This window comes from Aulonocara stuartgranti, assembly GCF_965226115.1.
Source record: "Aulonocara stuartgranti genome assembly, chromosome: 12".
NCBI lineage: Eukaryota > Metazoa > Chordata > Actinopteri > Cichliformes > Cichlidae > Aulonocara > Aulonocara stuartgranti.
The window spans coordinates 28,917,861-28,941,140 of NC_138948.1; the positions used below are offsets into that span (position 1 = coordinate 28,917,861).

General features: G+C 41.0%; 2 protein-coding genes across 4 annotated transcripts in view; both read left to right on the top strand.

Annotated features, from left to right (window-relative positions):
- Window positions 1-23,280, top strand: part of LOC309719252 (voltage-dependent N-type calcium channel subunit alpha-1B-like) — a 327,817-nt gene that overhangs the window by 275,734 nt on the left and 28,803 nt on the right. Inside the window, exons 42-45 of the mRNA XM_082555244.1 lie at window positions 452-561; window positions 1,331-1,512; window positions 2,994-3,129; window positions 4,185-4,304. Coding sequence (XP_082411370.1) covers window positions 452-561; window positions 1,331-1,512; window positions 2,994-3,129; window positions 4,185-4,304 — 548 coding nt within the window. The remainder of the gene's footprint in view (window positions 1-451; window positions 562-1,330; window positions 1,513-2,993; window positions 3,130-4,184; window positions 4,305-23,280) is intronic.
- Window positions 4,382-14,957, top strand: LOC309719237 (uncharacterized protein). 3 transcript variants are annotated; one of them, XR_014280170.1, is made up of 3 exons: window positions 6,299-7,439; window positions 7,680-14,055; window positions 14,300-14,957. XR_014280170.1 is itself a non-coding variant. In XM_082555213.1 (2 exons), exon 2 carries the CDS (start codon window positions 7,900-7,902, stop codon window positions 13,795-13,797), a length of 5,898 nt encoding a protein of 1,965 aa, XP_082411339.1. In that variant the 5' UTR covers window positions 4,382-5,805; window positions 7,680-7,899; the 3' UTR covers window positions 13,798-14,293. The 3 variants fall into 3 exon arrangements, 2 of the variants coding, with proteins under 2 accessions (XP_082411339.1, XP_082411338.1); XM_082555213.1 differs by lacking the exons at window positions 6,299-7,439; window positions 14,300-14,957 and adding an exon at window positions 4,382-5,805 and having other exon boundaries at window positions 7,680-14,293; XM_082555212.1 differs by lacking the exon at window positions 14,300-14,957 and having other exon boundaries at window positions 7,680-14,293.

Below are 23,280 nucleotides of genomic sequence, written 5' to 3' on the forward strand. Positions count from 1 at the left end.
GAAGAGAGGATGGCTTTCCAAGGGATGGAGGACAGACTTCAGCTGGTCCACAGCTGGTCCTTAAATATACTGCCATAAAAAGTAGATGCACAGCAGCTTTTTCACCCAAAAAGTATCCCTAAACCACCCTATAGTGTGAGTTACTGTGTGCATGTGGCCATCCAAGACTTAACTTTACAGTTGATTTTGTTGCCACCTTTGCCAAGATGTGATCACCAGATACTGCAACTACAAAAAGGCATTTTGACTCAGAGGTGATTGTTCTGCTTTTCTTTTTTTTAGTTACTTACTATAAATTAACAAACTTGTTCACCATAAGAATTCCCTTTTCTTTAAACCATTAGGGAGACATGCAGTGCACAGAGATGCATTGAAATAAGAAGAAATGAGTCAGTTACTACTTCTTTTTATGTCTTGTCATTTCTTAAATAATTTCTTCTCACCTCCTCAGCCAATGAGCTCACAGTAGGGAAGGTTTATGCAGCCTTGATGATCTTTGACTACTATAAGCAGAATCGAGCTAGGAGACTGCAGCAGCAACAGAGCGCTTTGGGCTCCCAGGTACAACACCCTCATTACATATGCAGACATGCAAGGAAGTACACACACAATGGATGGAGTTCAAATCTAGATGCATGGGTGCACATACATGCTTGCAAACTTACACACTTTGAATGTATGCTGCATGTAAACACACATGCACAGAAGATACTTTGTGTTCACTAGTAATTCACTGGTAATTTGCAAAAGCTATCATCTGTTTTCCCAATTTATATAGAAGTACCAGGAGAGTTGTTACTTGCTGTTGTTGTATTAATCTTTTAACAGTTACAAGGCTAACATCAACCTATCTGCGGCCAGGGTCGAGTAAATTCTCATACATTTTGGCATTAATTTATCCATAAAAACCTTCTGAACCTTCTGAGTGTGCCAAGTGGGCAGAAATTCTATAGAAAAGGGACAGACATGTTCTAAGTAGGGGAAATGGTAACCTTAACCCTAACTTTTGAGGGGTCACCAGTAACCTAGTGGATGTTAAATACTTAATGACACACTTGTCAGTTTCAGTCAGACATGAATTGGTGGAATTTGGCTGCTGACAGATGTTTATCAGCAACTTTGCACGCCTACTCTACTCGTGCATGTTTCCACACTCCCACATGCACATAGATATATTGCAAACAAGCATGACTACAAGCAAAGAATATTCTGGCCTAAGTCTCCACATCCAACTAGCCCTGAGCGCCTGTTGTCAGACCTGGGTCCAGCAATATTCTGCCTGCTGCCTCTGGATTTCTTCAGCATGTTGCCATCCATCTCTCCTCCACAGTGCAAGGTCGGGGCTCTATTTAAGCCATTGCTGCCTCTGACTCACATACAGGAGAAAGACCTCCCTAAGATGTTAAACAGTGTGGAGCCTCCCAGCATGCTTAGGTACCAGTCTAAATCCCATGCCAAGTCTCAGCCACAGACCAGACCTAGCTCCAACTCCCTCAACAATGGAGGCACTCTGTAAGTTCAATACTTCAGGAAAAACGCATAACAGATTCTTTTTTATATTCTGCTTGTGGTGTGTTGTGATCCTGTATTGAATAAACAGATAGATGGATGAATGATAGATGGAGTTGTGCTGCTTAACCCTATAATGCCCTTTGTTTCATATTTGATACATGAGTTTCTGAGACTTCTATCTAATCAACATGATCAATACTTGCCATAATTTCAATGCTATAATGTAATGGGAAAAAAAAAAAAATTTGTGTGAAATTAACATTGTTGTTAACATAACATTGCCAAAAATGCCCAGTGTCACAAATGCGATACAAAAATATATCATAACTATATCATCAAATTATATAGTAAACAACAAGATATAGCAAAAAATGTAGGTTTTGTTATAAAGGTTATTAAACATCTCAGTTCCAAAAAATTAGAATTTTCTGGCTATTTTTGATGGGTTGGGTCTTAAACTTAGATAAAAGATCTGATTACTTCTTTCATAACTGCATGCATTTATGTTGCAGTGGCCCTGCAGAGTTTATTCTGCTATGCCAGTCTTCTATAAAATTGTGTAAAGGTCATAGTGGAGAGAAAATCAAAACTGAAATAAATGTAATACTTTTATATGCACATTCTTTTTACTCCAGTACCTTCTTTGCCTCTAGGAGGTATTTGCCAGTAAAATTAATGGCTGCATTGACAATAGCTACTTATTTTAAGTAGCTATTGTCTAATAGCTATAGCTACTTATCTAAATAAACTAATGTACTGTCTTAGTCTACTGACAAATGCAAGAAGACATTTTACTGATGAGCAAAGGGCTGTTTGTTGTGTTTTAGCATTCGTTTAGCATCATACTACAGCATCATACTCAGCTCTGTAACCCATTGTGAAGCCGGAGCTGTTAACCCACCATACAAATTTTGATGTAACCTTATGTGTATTCCTCAGCTTTTTAAACTTCTGCCACGTTTGTTATGAGCATCCCCTAGTGTAATAAGAAAAAGCATTATAGGTTTTCAGATCACCAAAATCACATTGATATATTATTAGAAGTAAGTAAATCCGGTTTACCTGTGAGTGTGTGTCAGTTCTTCAAAGTACAAATGGTGCATTGCAGACCAACTTTCTTATTTGAGACCTGGTTCTTGCAAAAAAATTAAATCTTAAAGTTAGATGTAAAGGAAGTTTTTGGATGTGAGATCTGTGATCTCATCTTCGGAAAATCTTCTAAAAATCTGATTGCTTTTACCACTTAAAGAATATAAAATGACCCAGTTGACTAAAAGGCCTGAAAGACAATGGGAAATTATAGTGGAGTTATAGCTGTTGTATAATATAGCTGTTTAATTACCAAGAAATAATGCTAATTGATCAATGTGTCAGATATCCTACAATAGTTTTACAGCTAGTTTTGAATACTTGAGACTTCAATGACAACAGGAACCGCTGACCTTGTAAAAGTTAAACTGAACTGTGATTATTACACACAGGCCAAGTCAAGATCACACCATCAAGCCATCATCTTCCTGGGTGATTGATAAACCCAAAGAAGTGCCATGGGCTAAGAATAAGAGAACGATGTCCCGGGGCCCATCTGAGGACACTTCAGACACTGCCATCAATCAGGTAAAACATACGGATGCATGTTCAACATGAGCTGTGAAAATATTTCAGTGTTTACAATATATTCCAAACATTGTGGCACAAGTGGCAGAAATAAGCTTCTTTTGGATGCTGGCTGTCCTCTTAAAGACAGGCTGAGGAGCTTGATCAGGAGTAGAGCCACTTTTTCTCCACATTGAAAGGAACCAATTTGACGTGGTTCAGACATCTGACTGGAACTCAACTGACTAGTTGAGTAATTTTAGGAAAGCCCTAGGCAGTCTCCTGGACAGGACTTGCTCGAGTTATGTCTCTCAGCTAGCTTGGGCACAACTCAGTATCCCCCCAAGATGAGGTGGCCGTGGTAAGGGAAGTCTGGGCTTCTCTGCTCAGACCCAAACCCAGATAAACAGTAGAAAAAGCATGGCCATATAGAATAATGTTTGCTATAAAATGATTACATCAATTTGATTAAATATGGTAATTCATGTCAAAGCAAGACTTCACATAGTATCCTTACTATTTGACTATTTTTATTAATACTACAGATGTGCTCATGTCCTATTCACTAGGTTCTGCTCTTCTTACTTTAACTTATAATCTTGTAATCCGTGTATAGATGATTGTTTTCATTCACAAATAATTCACTTTTGCTTTACTCTCAGTGAGAACAGCATAGTGGTTAGAATTATATTACAAATAGTACAAGTCTAGCCTATCTTTAAACCATTGAGTCATGGTGTCTGTTATCTCAATACTGAATTAAAGGAGCAGTGTGCAACCTCAGACAACAATCGTTGTTTGTTGTTGATTGTTGTTAATGACACAGTGGGTATAATTAAGCTACAGAGTAGTAGCGGGTAGAGTCTGTGTTCTGCTAGTAACATCAATTGTTGATGTCAGTGATTAGTGGACTCTGTTGCTAAGAGACCATTAGCTAATTGTGGTGTTATAGAGACACAGCGGGTCCAGAGAGTTCCAGTAGTCTTCTCAAATTGAGTCCAAATTGCTTAATGCACCTCCAAATGTCATCATTGCATGCTGATGAGGCAGGGTTTTGTTTGTATTTGTATGCTCAGGAGTCGGTAGAGATGAAGAAGATGGAGACCAGTGTGAGCAGTAGAATTCCATTCACTGGCTCCGGTCTGGAAAACCAGGGCCGAGCTGCTTCGATGCCTAGACTCAATACTGAGCTGCAGGTAACAGCTCATCTTCACCAAACTTACTTACTTACTTAATTTACTTATTGATTTCATTTCTTATCGATTCTCTTATTGATGCTTCCACTGATTTTCATTTGGTTAGAGGTATTTCCTCTCTTTTTTGTGATCAGTGTTGCGGTTGTTACTCAAGTATTTTATTACACAGAAAACCTTTCTTTAAAGTAATGCAGTACATTACATTAGCATTTCACCAGTCTCTTATAATTACTATTTAACAATATAAAGCTATAGGTGTTGTTAATATAAACCTATACCAACGCAAATCGGTGTCCTAATGTGTAGACACAAATAGATTCTTCCTCTTAGTATCTAGGTATTGACCACAAAGGCAATGGCAACAGGTTGTTGCCATGGTGGGTCACTGCAAAAAAAACAAAATAGTATTATTTTACTATTTCAATTTCATTGTGGATTCAGTGTTTGAGTTAAGAGTGCACATGTTCGCAAATGCAGTGATCTGATTGATCAGATTTGTTTGTTTGGATTTCAGATTTGTCTAATTTCCAAAAAATTTGAAAAATCGATCTTGGTTCAAAGCAAAAATAAAATAAATGCCGCATGTTAGTACAGTCAAATTATTCGATGGGTGTGAATGGCTGCATTAAGAATACGTGAGTCTAAAAAATATGTTTAATGGACAAGGTGTGGCATATCTGTAATTAATTGATTTTTTTTTCCATCTATAGGCCACACGGGTACACAGCCCATCAATGGGGGCCAAAATTCTGGCTGGGTTGTAGTGGATTCAATACTCCTTTCACTCAGTGACATGCAAATCAATTTATAACTTTTACGTGATGTGTTTTTTCTGGAATTTTGGTTGATATCCTGTCTTAATCAGAGCTCAGTTTCGCTCAGAAATAACATTACTGTTATTTTTCTTAAAATTAATGCAGAACGTGACTTTCCGGGTTAAGTAATAGATTAGAGTATTTGTTACATTACTTTCACATTATATCTGTCTATTTTCTCAGTCATCCAGGTCATGGTAGTATTGAGAGCTTGAAAGACGGCAGTTAGACTTCTCCAGGTTTGAGAAAATGTTTTACATCTTATCCAAGAGACTTTGTTCTAATGACAAATGGTGGAGAGTCCCCCCTCTGGGGCTTGTCTCATTTGGATGTGAACCTCAGGGTTGTTGACAAACTATTAATTATATGAGTCATCACCTGAGCCCAGCTGTGAATAAATGTTTGCTGCATGACCATAGCCAGGCTTAAGGGTGAAACCCACCCCATAATGTGATTTATTGAGGACACCTGAGACAAGATGTACATGGGGTTGAGGTGCCTGGGACAAAATCTCAAAATTTCTCCGCCTCGCACCTATGTCTGTTTCAATATCTTACCCCACCCCTCCCTCTAACAGACGGGGATGAGTGCGCTAACATACCTGCAGTTGCTGTTTTAATGAGTGTTTGATGGAAAACGACAATGGCGGAGTTTGCGGTCTCCAGTCGCATGATAGCAGGGCCCAGGTAAATAATTTTCCAGCACGTGTACGTTACACATGCTATTTAAAAAAAAAAAAATTATGATTATTACTTTGCTAGCTATCAAACTCGCTGAAGAAATGATTGAAATGCACTGAGTGTGATGCAATACGGCAGCGCTATTATTTTTTTTATTTTTTGGAGTAAATTCTAGCTTTATGAAACCAGCTTGGTTTTTACAATACTGCGTCAGAACACTTTAACTATGGAACGCCAGGACTGCCACAATGAATTAATTAATACACCATTAAATAATTAATTAAATGTGTCAATAATTAATTAAAATTGGAATTAATTAATTAAATAAATAGTTATGACACATGTAATTAATTAATTAAATAAATAGTTATGACACATGTAATTAATTAATTATTGACACATTTAATTAATTATTTATGTATTTCACATTTTAATTAATTATTGACACATTTAATTAATTAATTATTGACACATTTAATTAATTATTTATGTATTTCACATTTTAATTAATTATTGACACATTTAATTAATTATTTAATGATATATTTATTTATTTCATTTTGGCAGTCCTGGCGCCTGGCTCTCATCATGAAATAATTTTATCTGTCAGCCTCACCCATCAAACTCAGGGGGCGGGGTTAACGCTGATCGAGTCAAAACCATTGCTTTGGCCTGGTAGCCATTGTTTCTAGCACACAACAACTGGCACGTGGAAGCTAACAGAACTGAGCTTTGAAAAACCCTGTTTGTGTGTCACCAAATACCGTTTTAATATTTTTTTAGCCGAGAATGTAGTGGTTTAATCTTCATGTGTCTGGTCGGTTTGTCAAGATACAGCCTCTTTGCAAAAGTGCTTCGATGATTTCGGAGATGTCTGCCCAGTCTCACGGCAAAGCGTGGGATAGACCCGCTCGCCTCGCAAGCAATCCCACCGACAAAGCGCAGGCCCCGGTACACAGCTGTAGTAACCCCCACTGACTTCTTTTACTGAGGTTATATTTATTGTTGTTTTATTTCCTGATGTTCTTATGTGTCCTACGTGTTTCAGTCGCCAATTCTGAATAACTAACATTAAAAAATGTTTAAGGAGGAGAGAGAGCAAATAAATCTGTTTAACATCTGATCTTTGGGTTTTTGTTCAGTAATCAGCGTGACCTGTGTATAAACGCATAAAAGAGATAACGTTGGTGTTTCTGTCATGTAGTAACTGCTGGTGTGCCGATAGTGTTAGGGCAGCTGTCCCTTTAAGAGTTCTGATACCTGGTGACATCACAGGAAGCAGGAAGTAATAATAATAATAATAATAATAATAATAGATACTTTATTGATCCCCATGGGGAAATTACTTGTTTTTCTCTGCATTTGACCCATTCACTCAGTGAAGCAGTGGGCAGCCCACTAAGCAGGCGCCCGGGGAGCGGTAGGGACGGTACCTTGCTCAGGGGTACCTCAGGGTAGCCGTTAAGTGGATTCGAACCGCCGACCTTCCGATCATGGGGCGACCACTTTACCACTTTACCACTTTACCCTGCCCCTTAGTAGTAAGTAGTAAGGTTTAGTGAAGTTTGCACATGGCCAAGGAGACTGCCATGAATCCACATGCATCTGCCTTCAATCCTTCGTCTTTTGGAGCATCGTCTGTATGTATATTGTTTATTTGATGCTTATCTGTAGTTCTGTGGTTGTATTTTGTGACATGAGGGAAGTTTAATGTGTAACTTTGATACGTTGTTGAAACCACATGTTTAGAGCACGGCTAATGCTTATTCTTGCAGCTAAAGTGCTACGCTACGTTGATTTAGATTATTGTAGACTTGTACAGTGTATATGTAAGATTTAAAGAATATACTGTAATTGTAATTGTGTTATGTTTGTTTCAGTTTCACACTTTCTACATCATTAAACCTGTGGACAAAGAGTAATGGTCTTCAGAGTCTTGATGGAAGAAAAGTGTTGAACCTTGCTGCCGGTTCCTCTTCTGTGCAGTGTGAAGAGGGAAAGACAGTACAGTGAAAAGACGTTGAGTTACAGACAAGGTAACACAGTGCATGTGACAACAGCTACTGCTACCACGCTACATAGCCTCTACTCGCCTACATTATGGATTCAAAGCCATCGTCAGTGAAGACACGGTCTTATGCTTCTATGTCAACCACACGTTCTCATGGATCGGCTACCAGCACTGCAGCTGCAAGAGCTAGGGCTAATGCTGAAGCAGCAAAGGCACGTTTAGCGTTTGCAGAGCAAGAAATGAAGTTAAAAATGGAAAAGGCTCGTCTGGAAGCTTCTATAGAAATGCTGACCACAGAAAAGGAAACTGCTGCAGCTGTAGCAAAGGCAGAAGCTTTAGAAGCAGCGGTTGGCGTTAGTGAAGGAAAACACAGTTGTAAACTTCCTCTCATTGCAACATCAGTCGACTCTGTTGAGCGTACAAAAGAGTATGTGGAGAAACAAGCTGAAGTATCAAGAGACATCCAGATGGCATCACAGGAGGATTTACCCTTGCAGGATGAGACACAGCAGCCGCTTCCTGAGGAACCTTTGCATAATACGGTGTGCATGCCCCGTCTCAATTCGCTGAGTGATGGTCCCCCCAACGCTGCTATTACTGTCTTTGATACTCCACTGCCTCCTCCATGTAAACAAAATAGCCTTAATCCCTTTGTCAAATCAGATGTGAATCGCAACTCAGCTCAACAGACAGAGCACCACTACTACGGAGTACTCAAAGAAAATGATTATGAAGATTTTCTAAGGCCTTCATGCAGTGTAACTGCACATCAGCCACCCTGGAAGACCAACAGCGCCATGGAAGCTCTTCCCCATCACCCATCTCAGCGGCCTAGTTACTCCACTGATCCACATGTGACAGACTTTGTCAGATTTCTAGCACGACGTGAGCTCGTTACAAGTGGTCTACTACAATTTAAAGATAGACCTGAAAACTACAGGGCCTGGCGACGTTCATTCCAGAATGCGGTGAGAGACTTGAATCTAACAAGTGATGAAGAAATGGATCTTGTCAAATGGCTGGGAAGTGAATCAGCTGAGCATGCAAAGCGTATTAGGTCCATCCACATAAATCAACCCGCTAAAGGGCTGAGCATGATCTGGAACCGACTAGATGCTTCTTACGGTTCATCTGAAGCTATTGAGAAAGCTTTGTTCCAAAAACTGGATAGTTTCCCCAAAATTGGCAATAAAGACTACTCCAAGCTCCGGGACCTCAGTGATTTACTGATGGAACTAGATGCCGCCAAGGCCAAGGGAGATCTGCCTGGTCTTTTGTATCTTGATACTCCCAGAGGTGTAAATGCAATAGCCCAAAAATTACCATATGGTATACAAGAAAAATGGCTTTCTCATGGATCCAGTTACAAACAATCACATTGTGTAACATTCCCCCCATTCTCAGTGTTCGTTTCTTTCATCTACCAGCAAGCACAGATGAGGAATGATCCAAGTTTCAACTTTGTTTCTCAAACCGAGATGGTTAAAATGGAAAAACCTCCTTGGAAAAACAGTAGACAAAGGGAGATTTTAGTCAACAAAACAGAAGTGTCACCTGCTGCTCGCTCAGACAACAGAAACAAAAAGAACGTGGAGGATCCAGATAGGAGATGTCCTATACATAAGAAACCTCACACATTACAAAAGTGTCGTGCCTTTCGAGAGAAACACTTCGAAGAAAGAATGAACTTTCTCAGGGAGAATGGCATCTGTTTTAAGTGCTGCAACTCCTCAACGCACACCGCGAGGGAATGCCAAAGTATCATTAAGTGCACTGAATGCAACAGTGATAGACACTCATCTGCCCTACACCCAGGTCAGGCACTGTGGATAAAGAACATAAGCATGCCTTTGGAGCATGGCGGGGAGCCAGAACCCACACAAACTTCAGAAGTTACTGCTCAGTGTACCGAGATCTGTGGAGAGGACCGCACTGTTAAGAACTGCTCCAAGATCTGCCTGGCCAGAGTCTATCCTAAAGGAGAACGTGAAAAGGCCATAAAGGCCTATGTTATTATAGATGAGCAGAGTAATAGATCTTTGGCTCACTCAGATTTCTTTGAGAAGTTTGACTTGCAATGCCCTACTGCATCTTACACACTGAAGACATGCTCTGGTGTGACTGAGAACATGGGGAGGATAGCTTCAGGCTTCTGTATAGAGTCAATGGATTGTAAAACAGTTCAGCTACTACCAGGCCTGTTGGAGTGTAGTGAGATACCAGACAACAGAGCAGAGATTCCATCACCAAGTGCTGCTCTCCTCCATGATCATCTAAAACCAGTTGCTCACCTTATTCCAGAGTTTGAACCTGATGTTCCCATTATGCTCTTACTTGGACGTGACGTCATTAGACTTCATAAGGTTCACAAATACATCAATGGCCCCCCTGATGTCCCCTATGCTCAGAAACTTGAGTTGGGATGGGTGATTGTGGGCAATGTCTGTTTGGGACGTGTTCTTAAGCCACGCAGTGTGAACACGTACTTCACCAATGCTCTTGAACAGTCTCGTCCTACTATTTTTGAACCATGTCCGAGTGTTCTCCAGGTTAAAGAGAGATATGGTCCCGAACATTCAAAGTGTGCCTATGATGTAGAAGATGGTGGGCTAGGCTGCACAGTGTTCCAGCTTACTCGAGAGGATAATAAACCAGCACCATCGTTTGAAGATCTTGCCTTTATGGCAATAATGAAACGAGAGCTCAAGAAGGATGCCAGTAACAGCTGGGTAGCTCCTTTGCCATTTAGGCAGCCAAGACAACACCTCCCTGATAACAGACAGCAAGCTCTTAACCGCTTCAGCTCCCTCAAACGCAACTTAGCAAGGAAACCTGAGATGTCCCAACATTTCTTCTCATTCATGGGGAAAATATTCGAAAATGGTCATGCTGAAGTTGCTCCTCCTCTCACTCCAAACCAGGAACGATGGTATTTACCCATTTTTGGAGTGTACCACCCAAAGAAGCCTGGCAACATCCGTGTTGTTTTTGACTCAAGTGCACAGCATGAGGGAGTGTCTCTGAATGATGTTCTCTTGAAAGGACCTGACCTCAACAACCTACTTCTGGGAGTTCTGATGAGGTTTCGCAAGGATGCCATTGCAGTAACTGCAGACATCAAGCAGATGTTTCATTCCTTTCTTGTGAGAGAAGAAGATCGTAACTTCCTACGGTTCTTCTGGTTCAGAGACAACAGTCCTACACAGGATGTCATTGAGTACCGCATGACAGTACATGTGTTCGGTAATAGTCCTAGTCCAGCGGTTGCCATTTACTGCCTCAGGCAGTCCACGATGGATGGAGGACCACATCATGACCCCGAGGTGAAACAGTTTGTTTGCCATGACTTTTATGTCGATGATGCACTTAAATCTTTTTCAAGTGTAAAAAGTGCTGTCTGTCTGTTGAAGAAAACTCAGGATGTTCTGGCAAAGTCCAACCTGAGGCTCCACAAAATCGCCTCTAACAGCAAAGAGGTCATGGAGGCTTTCCCACCTGAAGATCGCGCAAATGACTTGAAGGATTTGGATCTGAGCTCAGATATTCTACCTGTACAGCGCAGCTTGGGACTAAATTGGAACTTGGAGTGCGACATGTTTGTTTTTAAAGTCAACAAAGAAGAGAAGCCTTTCACACGCCGAGGCATCCTATCAGTGGTAAATAGCGTGTATGACCCCTTGGGATTTGTGGCTCCCGTGACCATTCAAGGGAAGCACATTCTAAGAGAGCTCACACAACAAAGATGTGACTGGGATTCTCAGCTCCCTGAAGGGATGCAGGAACAATGGAAGTCTTGGCGGGATTCACTAAAAGACCTAAGTGGCGTGATGATCCCAAGAGCCTATACCAAAGCCTTTCTTTCAACAACAAAGACGAGAGAACTGTTTGTCTTTTCTGATGCGTCAACAATGGCTATTGCAGCAGTTGCCTATCTCAGGGTGGTGGACGAAGCAGGGAATACTCATACTGGCTTTGTTATGGGTAAGGCGAAGCTGGCACCCAGACCTGAACACACAATCCCCAGACTTGAGCTTTGTGCAGCTGTACTTGCCGTGGAGTTAGCAGATTTCATATCATCAGAGCTTGACATGCGCATCGATGCTATCACCTTCTACACTGATAGCAAAGTAGTGCTCGGATACATAAATAACGAGACAAGACGCTTTTATGTGTATGTCAGCAATCGTATTGTCCGCATCAGAAGGTCCTCTCATCCTAAGCAGTGGAAGTACGTGTCTACAGGGGAAAATCCAGCAGACTGTGCGACAAGGTCTGTACCGGCTGCCTTTCTCTCAGATACCTCTTGGCTCACTGGACCTCCTTTTCTGACTGAGCCTATGCAAGATTCTCTAGAACCAGAATCCTTTGAGCTTGTGGATGCAAACATGGACGCTGAGATCCGCCCGCAAATCTCTACTTTGCAAACACAGGCTTCTCGCACACTACTTGGGTCCCACCGTTTCTCCAAATTTTCTTCCTGGCAAGCTTTGAAACGTGCCATTGCTAATCTCCTTCACATTGTGAACAGCTTTCACACACGTAAGGTCAAAGGGACCATGCAATGCAAGGGGTGGCATTTCTGTCAGAAAGCAGGTACACCTGATCAACTCAGTTTATCAGAGCACGTCATTATTCAAACTGTGCAGGAAGAGGCATATGCTGAAGAGTTGGCCTGTCTCAAAAAGAATAAGGTGATCCCTCAGGGGAGTCCTCTTAGGACCCTGGATCCCTTCATTGACGCACACAACGTCCTCAGAGTTGGTGGTCGGATAAGACATGGAGAGGTTCCTCATGAAGAAAAGAACCCTAAGATCATTCCTTGTAAGTACCATATTGCAACATTGCTGGTCAGACATTTCCATGAACAAACCCTGCACCAGGGACGCCACTTCACAGAGGGTGCCATCCGTGCAGCAGGCTACTGGATAATAGGTATGAAGCGATTGGTGAGCACTGTCATCCACCATTGTGTCACATGTCGAAAGCTTCGCGGCCTCCCTGAACAACAAAAGATGGCTGACCTGCCATCAGATCGCCTCTCTATGGAACCTCCATTTACCTACGTTGGACTGGACGTGTTTGGCCCATGGAGTGTTGTTGCACGGCGTACAAGAGGTGGTCTCGCCCATAGTAAGAGATGGGCAGTTATATTCACTTGTATGGCCGTTAGAGCAGTCCACATAGAGGTCATAGAATCTCTGGACACCTCATGCTTCATCAATGCCCTCAGGAGGTTTCTAGCTATTCGAGGTCCTGTGAAACAAATACGTTCGGACAGAGGCACAAACTTCGTGGGTGCATCAACTGAACTAAAGATTCCATCCAATATTGATTCCACGTCTGTTGAGAAGTACCTAGCTGGAAAAGGTTGTGCATGGGTCTTTAATCCTCCACATGCGTCTCACATGGGTGGCGCATGGGAGAGGATGATAGGAATAGCCAAAAGAATCCTCGATTCAATGTTCCTGCATCTTGAGACATCAAACTTGACGCATGAGGTCCTTACTACGCTGATGGCAGAAGTGGTGGCAATTATCAATGCCAGGCCTCTCATACCAGTATCTACTGATCCAAGTGACCCAGTTCTACTAACCCCAGCCACTCTCTTAACTCAGAAGATGGGCACTCCATCAGCTCCACCTGAAGACTCCAATGTCAAAGATATGTGTAAACAACAATGGCGTCAGGTGCAGCATCTGGCCCAGACTTTCTGGAGCAAATGGAGACGACAGTATCTTTCTTCACTGCAGCCAAGAAGAAAGTGGCAGGACAGTCACCCCAATCTGGAGCCTGGGAGCATTGTACTTCTCAGAGATCAGCAGCTCAAGAGAAATGAATGGCCTCTTGGAGTAATCACCCAAGTCTTCCCTAGCCAGGACAATAAGGTCCGCACAGCGGAGGTGAAGGTATCCAGGCAAGATGGGACAAAAGTATTTTTGAGACCTGTGTCGGAGCTCATTCTTCTGTTACATCCAGACAAAGACTGAACTGTTACTCTATATCTATATACATATATAACCATGTATAACCGTTCTGTATTGTGTGTTAGTTGTGGCATTCTAACATGCCAGGTGGGGAGTGTGCCGATAGTGTTAGGGCAGCTGTCCCTTTAAGAGTTCTGATACCTGGTGACATCACAGGAAGCAGGAAGTAGTAAGGTTTAGTGAAGTTTGCACATGGCCAAGGAGACTGCCATGAATCCACATGCATCTGCCTTCAATCCTTCGTCTTTTGGAGCATCGTCTGTATGTATATTGTTTATTTGATGCTTATCTGTAGTTCTGTGGTTGTATTTTGTGACATGAGGGAAGTTTAATGTGTAACTTTGATACGTTGTTGAAACCACATGTTTAGAGCACGGCTAATGCTTATTCTTGCAGCTAAAGTGCTACGCTACGTTGATTTAGATTATTGTAGACTTGTAGGTACAGTGTATATGTAAGATTTAAAGAATATACTGTAATTGTAATTGTGTTATGTTTGTTTCAGTTTCACACTTTCTACATCATTAAACCTGTGGACAAAGAGTAATGGTCTTCAGAGTCTTGATGGAAGAAAAGTGTTGAACCTTGCTGCCGGTTCCTCTTCTGTGCAGTGTGAAGAGGGAAAGACAGTACAGCTGGCTTTAACTGTACAAAGGTTGTTCGACACTATGAAACACATACAGACTTCATGATGTTCGGCTAATATTTTTATAGTGAATATTAATCATGAGGGTAAACGGCCCTGTACACCACGGAGCGAGGTCAGCATATCCACGATATCCTCAGCTCCATGAGTTAACACAAAGTTTCCCAGCTGACTATCTAACTGCCAACTATTCCAGAGACATGAAAATATACAGCATAAAGAAAAGTGTAAGAGACTCAGCAGCAGATTAGAATAACAGTTATAGATTTAATAAATCACCAAATGAATCCAAGAAACGAGCAAACCTGTTCCGACAATTTGAGTTTGTATTCCCTCAGCTGCAGACTCGCTGCTGTTTAAATGTTTGAGAGGAAGATTAGATATAAACAAACGTCAAACATAGACTCAGTCTGCCTTCACATTTGATATGAGGCCAGCACGTATAGTGGCTGTGTCCTGTTTTAAGATCATACATGTAAAATTGTTGTCTGACCTCCGTCGATCCAGCGTTCAGAGTCCGTGGTTACCATGGTTACTGCATAAGCAGCTATAATTTTAACAGCTGGCACTGAGGAAACCTCCCGGCAGCATGGGTGTTTATGTTTTTCATTGCAAAAGAACTGTCTGAATGGTTAACTGAAGTTAACTTGGATAAATTATAGTTAAGGAGTATCACAGATAACGCCTACGTGAGCTGTGCGACTGTTCACTACACTGAAATCAGCAGGCTATTACTGAAATACACGTGCTATATCATAAACTATGATATAAATAGGGAGGTCCTATTAACATGTTTAGTTTTAAAGGACACCTTCCTGCCTTTAGTCTCCTTCATGAGCAGTATTAGTTTTCTTCTAACATCCAGAAGTCTGCACGATGTGTTTCATAGTTTGTAACAAGCCTTTGACAGGTAAACATAACATGACCGAAAAAGCCAAAAAAAAAAAAAAAAAGAGAGAGAGAGAGAGAGTGTGTTGACATAAGAAGAGAAAATGCTCTCAATTATGGAGACAGGCAAATGGTTCATTTATGTTTGATGTGTGTTTATTCCTCCCTAAATATCGTCGGTGAAGTTTGCCATGCACGTCAGATTTTCCTGCGCATTTTTATACCTCTGCCAACAGAGAGAGAAAAAAAATCACATTCTAACAGACAGCTGGTGCTTAGAATACAGTTGAATAACTATTAAAAAACAGATGATATTTAGATGATAGTTCAGTCTAAAACATGTGCCAGTGAACCATTAAACGTCTGTGAAACTATGCAGTTATGAAACGTAACTTTAACCTCAGCCAAACCGATTTGCTCAGTTGTAAATAAAACAGCGAAGTAAACGTGACCCGACAGACAGAACCTGAGTGAATGAAGTCCAGCGTTTAACCACTGAGAGCTAAAACTCAGCTGAGGTTTCAAAGCTGTGTGCCGGTGATTGGACATCAGCCGCTGATTAAGCTGGTTCGCCTATAAAGTGCTCTGTAAGGAAACAAGCTCCAGCAGCTCTGCGCTCGGGAAAAACACTATATTTACTTATCTTGTGCAGAAAAATGCGCTGACATTGCTTTATATCGAGCACCGGCTGCCCAGTTAAACTGTGACTATCACCAGGTAACGTAGGCGTGTTTCTTGAATTAGCAGCAGGTGTTAAACAGCTGACAGATGAGGAGGAGGATGCATGCAGGTAAACGGAGGGTCTGTTGAGCTGATCGCTGGTTTCGTGAGAAAAATGTCAGCTCGTTCTTTATGTTACAGAAGCACAGAGACACAAGACCAGGCGGAAAGAGACGATCGTTGGTGAAAATGAGAATCTGCGAATGCAACATGTGGAACACGGAGAGTGGAATATGTAAACAAACCGGTTAACGTAACCCCCTCGGTGCACTCTGCATGCTAATTGTTAGCAGAGCTAGTGAAATCTCTGAAAACATCTGAGCACTTTTGCAAACATGTTCTATGTTGACAACCTGACCAGACATACGACGCGACATTCGTGGCTAAAACACTGTTAAAAGTGTAGCTGGTGACAGAAAAACAGGGTATTTTAAAACTACACCACCATCATTGCTGCCTGTGATTTGATCTGCATTCTGGGATACCTGGCTGCCCCAAGTCTACACAAGCAATCGATTATCTAGGATCGACCTGTTTTGACTTACTTTGCACGGCAACCAATCAAATGTTAGAGAAGCTGCATGGGCAGCGTTAACCCCGCCCCCTGAGTTTGATGGGTGAGGCTGACAGATAAAATTATTTCATGATGAGAGCCAGGCGCCAGGACTGCCAAAATGAAATAAATAAATATATCATTAAATAATTAATTAAATGTGTCAATAATTAATTAATTACATGTGTCATAACTATTTATTTAATTAATTAATTCCAATTTTAATTAATTATTGACACATTTAATTATTTAATGGTGTATTTAATTAATTCATTATGGCAGTCCTGGCGTTCCATATTTAACTTCCTTTATTCAATTTTAAGGGCTGAAACTTGTATTGAACTTTTCTGCTCTAACCTTTTTTTTTCCATTCTTTTATTTTTCAATGCCAAACTGTCATAAAACACATAGGTACATATAGAAGTAATAATCTTTTCCTTTTTCTTTTTTATAGCATACAAAAAAACCCATAGATGAGATGAGTACCTGAATACCCCCCACTCGCTCCCAATAATGTAAAAATGAATATGTTACAGAGAAAATGAATTGACTCATACAAAAAATACAAAACCCATACCAAAAAAAAAAAAAAAAAAAAAAAAAAATCAACAATAAGATAATAGTGCGTATCCTTATAGTTTAATATTAACATTAACATCTGCTAGCCTCAAAAAACAAGGTCTTAACATTAATCAATATTGATATAAATCTTAACCAACAACAGTAACAATATTAATATTAATATTAATGGTTACTTGCTCCTCGGTCGAAACTAATTAATAATGCTGGAATATCTTTAAATAGAGTATTCTTATAAGGTAGAACAGCCACTGCCGGGAATAGCAGAAAATTTGTACAATATTGTCATATGGTGGACTACAGAGAGATTTCTCGTGCTGGTAACTTTTCTAAATATTTAAGTAATGGTTTCCAGTGAGTAAAAAGTCTATCCAATGAGCCTCTGATGGAGAATTTTCTCTTCTCCAATTTTAAGAGTCCTAAGATATCCTGTAGCCAGACTTTCATTAATGGTGGCTGAGATGGTTTCCACAACAACAAAATTATTTTTCTAGCTATGAGAGAAGCAAAGGCAATAAGGTTATTTTGAATAGCTGTAGTATGAAGGTTAATTGGTGGTTTGCCAAATATAGCGATATGTGGAGTTGGAGTCAATTTTATACCCAATATATCCAAAGTTATTTTGAAGAATTGATGCCAAAATTCAGACAACCTAGGGCACGCCCAGAACATATGAGTAAGATTGCAAGGTATCTGTGAGCATCTGTCACATTTATTATCAAATTTATCTGGATACTGTAGTGTAATCTGTGGAAAACTTTAAATTGTATTAATGAAAGTCTGGCAAAACTACAAGACGAATTAATGGCCCTTACCGCTCACTCCCAGAACAACTCAGAAAAACTCATATGGAGTTCTGACTCCCATTTCATCTTGGTCCTGTATAAAAGAGATTCACTAGGCGGAGAAGCTACTTTATAAATAAAGGTAAGAAATATGACCCTTTACCAAAGTTTTGGCTCTGAGAACCAAATCTATTCCACTGGAAGCTGGGATTTGTGGGAATAAAGTTGAACATTTCTTTGCAAAGTTTTGCAACTGGCAGTACCACAAAAAAAATTCAGATTTATTGAAATTAAAGTGAGTAACTAGTTCGTTAAAATTTGCAAAAACATCATTTACGTATTCAAAGGAGCTTGCAAAGAAAAGCGTCTGGACTTCTTTAAGTTACTTGATGACGTTTCACCTCTCATCCGAGAAGCTTCTTCAGTTCTAAGGTCAAATGGTGGGGAGTCCCAGATTTAAACCTAGTGGGAGTATCCCCCCACAGACGGACAAAAGGACCCCCTGCTGATCCTCTAATCGCCTGAGCCAAGGTGTGAAACTGGGTGCGGGTCCCAATCAGCCAGAGTTTCGAGTGAGCTTATTGTGAAACCTGGCCCCACCTTATCATGCGAATTCCTGAGGTCAGATGGCCCAGGATGTGAGTGGGCCTTAAGGCGTCTGGGAAGGGATCTCAAAACTGGATTATAGATGGCAGAGAGTTGGTGTCGTAAACCCCCGCCTCTGTTCAAAGATGGTCGCTCACAGTGGACATAGATGGCTTCTTTCACTCCTCCTTCAAACCATCTGTCCTCTCTGTCCAAAATGTGAACATTGGCATCCTCGAAAGAGTGTCCTTTATCCTTAAGATGCAGATGGACTGCTGAGTCTTGTCCTGTGGAGGTGGCTCTTCTGTGTTGTGCCATGCGCTTGTGAAGTGGCTGTTTGGTCTCTCCAATGTAGAGGTCTGGGCATTCCTCGCTGCACTGTACAGCATACACCACATTGTTAAGTTTGTGTTTTGGCGTTTTGTCTTTCGGGTGAACCAGTTTCTGTCTGAGCGTGTTGCTGGGTTGTCTTCCTTTTATGAATCTCGTCTGGTCCTCTGAGATAATTGAGGGCATAATCGATTCTAGTCGCCGGGCTAGGATTTTTGCAAGAATTTTAACGTCTACCGGGAGGAGTGATATTGGCCGATAGGATGTGCAGCTCAGTGGGTCTCTGCCTTTTTTAAAAATGAGAGAAATAGTGGCTTGCATGAGTGTAGGTGGCAGAGTTTCTTTGCTCAAACGAATAATTAAACATTTGCAGTAGAAGTGGAGCTAGCTGATCTGAAAAAACTTTATAAAACTCAACCAGGTAGCCATCTGGACCTGGTGATTTACCGCTATTCATTGATTGTATTGATTCTTTAATTTCTAAAATTGTAATAGGGGCGTCTAATTTTAAATTAATTTCAATTTAGGTAGATCCAATTTTTCAAATAAACTATATAATTGGCTTTCATCTATGAAAGATTCTGAGGTATAAAGTTGAGTAAAGAAAGATCTGAAAGTGTCATTAATTTTATCTGGATCTGAGGTTATTAAGCCTGAATCATCGGTTATCTGTATAATTTGATTTGATGCTGTTTTAGTCTTCAGTTGCTGTACCAGGAGACAGCCAGCTTTATCACCATGTTCATATACTAACCCTCGAGAGCGGAGGAGAACTTGTGCAGCTTCTGAAGTTTGAAGTCTTATTCTTTCTTTATAAAGATCAGGTGTATTTGTAAGAGAGATAGACAATTCTATCTCTTTTATGGCCTTCTCCAAATCTTTCTGCTGGGATCTACGTAGTTTATTAGAATAAGACGTAAAATAGATAATTTTACCTCTAATATAGGCTTTTAGAATAACCCATAGGATAGATGGGGAAGTTTCATTATTTTTATTAGTTTCACAAAAAAAAGTAATCGACTCAGAAATATATTTACAAAAGTTGGTCTTCGCCACCAAGAGAGGATTTAGCTTCCAATATTTAAATCTCTTTGGCTTCATTGTAAACTGAAGATCTAATACTACTGTGGCATGATCTGATACCGTTATCAGTAGATACTGAGTAGAAACAATCTCAGGAATAAACTTTTTTTATCTATCAGAAAATAATCTATTCGCGAAAATGTACGATGCACATGAGAAAAAAAGAATATTGTTTTGCAGTAGGATGAGCAAAACGCATTAAGTATGCATTAAGTCCATAGTGACTACAATAATTGCAAAAACGTGCAATAAACTACAAAAAAATTGAAAATCGTTTTTGTTTTTTTTAAATATATATTTCTACTTGGAGAAATTTAAGAGGTTTATCCCTCAAAACTTTAAATGCAAAAAAGTTGCAAAAAATAGTTTACAACAACAGGAAATTTATTTTGAGTGTCTTCATAGTTTTATTTTTGAGATACACCAATTTTTATATACTGCAGGAAAAACAAAAAAACAATCCTATGATGCAAATTTGCAAAAAAAACAGCATGTGCATCAAAATAAACTATTTCCAGCAGTGCAATTCGAGTTCTAAGCATCCCAGAAACTATTCAGAAAAGTCAAACATGACTTATAAAAACACCAGTATAGGCTTTTAAGGCCTACAAGTAAAAAACTACATTTTCCGCGAGAATGACGCCACTTCCGGTTTCGGGCAGGAAATGGCGGACATGCGATAGTTCGCGCTGACGTCTGTTTCACTGTGGGAAGTGTTACAAACAGCTGATCGGATAGGCAAAGCGTGTTTCTGGAATATTATGTTTTTGTTCCTGCAAGCGCTTTTTATGCAATTTTTGCAAAGCTTTATGTGGAAGGAAACCGTGACCTAGGACAAGCTGATGGCATAAGATGTAAGTACAACTCCTCTGGTTTCATATGCAAAAAAAATATTGCACTAGCTTACACGGTTCAGGTTCTACAGGGATTTAAAAATAGTTACACAAAACGGAGCGTGCTGCTCTGACCGGCTTTAAAGGGTTAACAATAACAATGTATTGAATAATGACTTTAAAAAAATAATATAAAATAGTGTGCAACACCACTGAAGTTTTTTTTTTTTTATCTCTCTTTTCAACCAACGGCAGTCACTCTCCTCTCCAAATAACTTCTGCTTAGCTTTCCGAGCTTCCCTCGGGTCCTCTTAATCAGCGGTCTCCAACCTTTTTTGCGCCACGGACAATATTTTCACGGACCGGCCTTTAAGGTGTCGCGGATAAATGCAACAAAATAAAACTAGTACCGGTACTGAAAAACAGACCATTTATTCATAACACACATGAAAAGACCCAGGAAAACCGAGTTAACAATCAAAACGATAACAAAATAACGCTGAAAACTGATAAAAACCCTGAAAACCATACATTTCACACCTGAGCCTCAACTCTCGCGGCCCGGTACCAAACGACTCACGGAGGCCCGGGGTTTGGGGACCGCTGCTCTTAATTGTTGTGACGCGTGTTCGAAATGCAGAGAGGTGCGCTGGATTTGCCACACGGAGCAGTGCGAGAGTAAAGCATGAGGGAGGGGCTAATAATTGGCTCAGTCATTTTTAATGATCGTTGAAAGCCCAGATCGTAATCGTGATTAAAATTCGATTAATTGAGCAGCCCTAGGGAACAGTATGTCTATCCTCTCCATCTGTCAGCTGCTACTGGCTCTTCCTCCTCCTCTTCCTCACACACACACACACACACACCAGTTTGTCCTGGTGGATCATCAGGGGTGGGTCCCTCAGTCTGTCCTCACTCTGGACACTTGTAGTTGTCACACATGGAAATCAAATGTGTGATAAGCTGCAGGATTCAAACACAAATGTAACTTATAAATACATGTTCATATGTTCATACTTTTATTACACAATCAGAGAGAAAGAAAAAGAGAGAGTGCAGGACAGAGAGACAGGTAACAATCTCAGATGTATACACTTCTACAAAACAGCACAAGAGAACGAGGATTTAGTGTAGGGCTGGGCGATATGGCCTAAAAGCCATATCACGGTATAATTTGAAGCATGTGCTGTAACTATATATATCGCGATATACTGTATTCCTTTCTTCTGTATAAGATATTTTACACACTATAAGGCACACTTAAAATCCTTTAATTTTCTCAAAAATCGACACTGCGCCTTATGTGTGAATTCTGGTTGTGCTTACTGACCTTGCACCGATTTTATGTGGTACGTGCAGAAATCTTTCAAAAATGTTTTAGTACAACTTTGGTAAGCTCTGAAGGCGCACCGCTTGATGGATTGCCGGAGCATTACGACTGCCGTAGTCAGGAGCCTCACGGAGCAATTCGGGTCCAAAACTCCGTCCTCTTCAGGTCCCAAAGTCAAACGAGCACTGTGTCACGGTCTGCAGAGACAGGCCGTGCGGTGGTGTGTGTAATGGACCCAGGTGCGTACAGAACAGGAAACCAAAAACAGCTGACAGAAAACACTGGAGCACCTGACAGTAGACCAAACATAGTTCAGCGGGTCGGCCAGGAGGGCGGCAACACAACAGCCCACAGTTCATGAGGTCAGGGGGCCGACCCGGAGGTCGAGGGCACCACAGGTCACAGTTTATCAGTTCAGGGGGCCGACCCGCTAGGTTGGCAACACAACAGGCCACGCCATCGCCCATCAGGAGGCCGCCCACGCGGGAGGCAGTGGTGGTGCAGGTCAGGAGGCCGCCCCTGACGGCAATGTCCAGCCGACGGCCCGGAAAGTGGCCGGCGATCCCGGGCGTAGCAGAGGCAGAAGCCGATGGTGGCTGGGCGGGCTCCTCGGGCCCTCCAGCTGATGTGGCGTGTGGCTGGACGGGCTCCTCGGGCCCTCCAGCTGACGTGTCATGTGGCTGGTGTGGTTCAGAGGCAGCAGTATAACATAGCTAACATTAACAGTATAGTGAATCCTGCTTGTGCTGTGATATTCAGGACTGCAAACCGAGCAGCATTCACTAATTTTCAACTTGTTGTTTTTTTTTAAATATATCACTGACTTTAATTATCCATTAAAATTATCACATTCTCTGTAAGATTAAGGTCAACTACTGAACGGCATATATTTTAAAGTAAAGGCTTTAAAATCAAGCTGACGCTGAAAGTACTAACATCACTAATGCCACATAACTTTGCCGACATGTGGCCAACAGTAATGTTTTAATGTTCTTCATTATTAAACATTTGCACATAAATAAGTGACATCATATTCAGTACTGTTGAAAGTTTAGTCTTCGGCTGCCCCACTTCAGCCGTCTGTAGTGATGTGCGGATCGATACTGAAATATCGATTGCTGCGATACCAGTCATTTATGTTCTAGAATCGATTC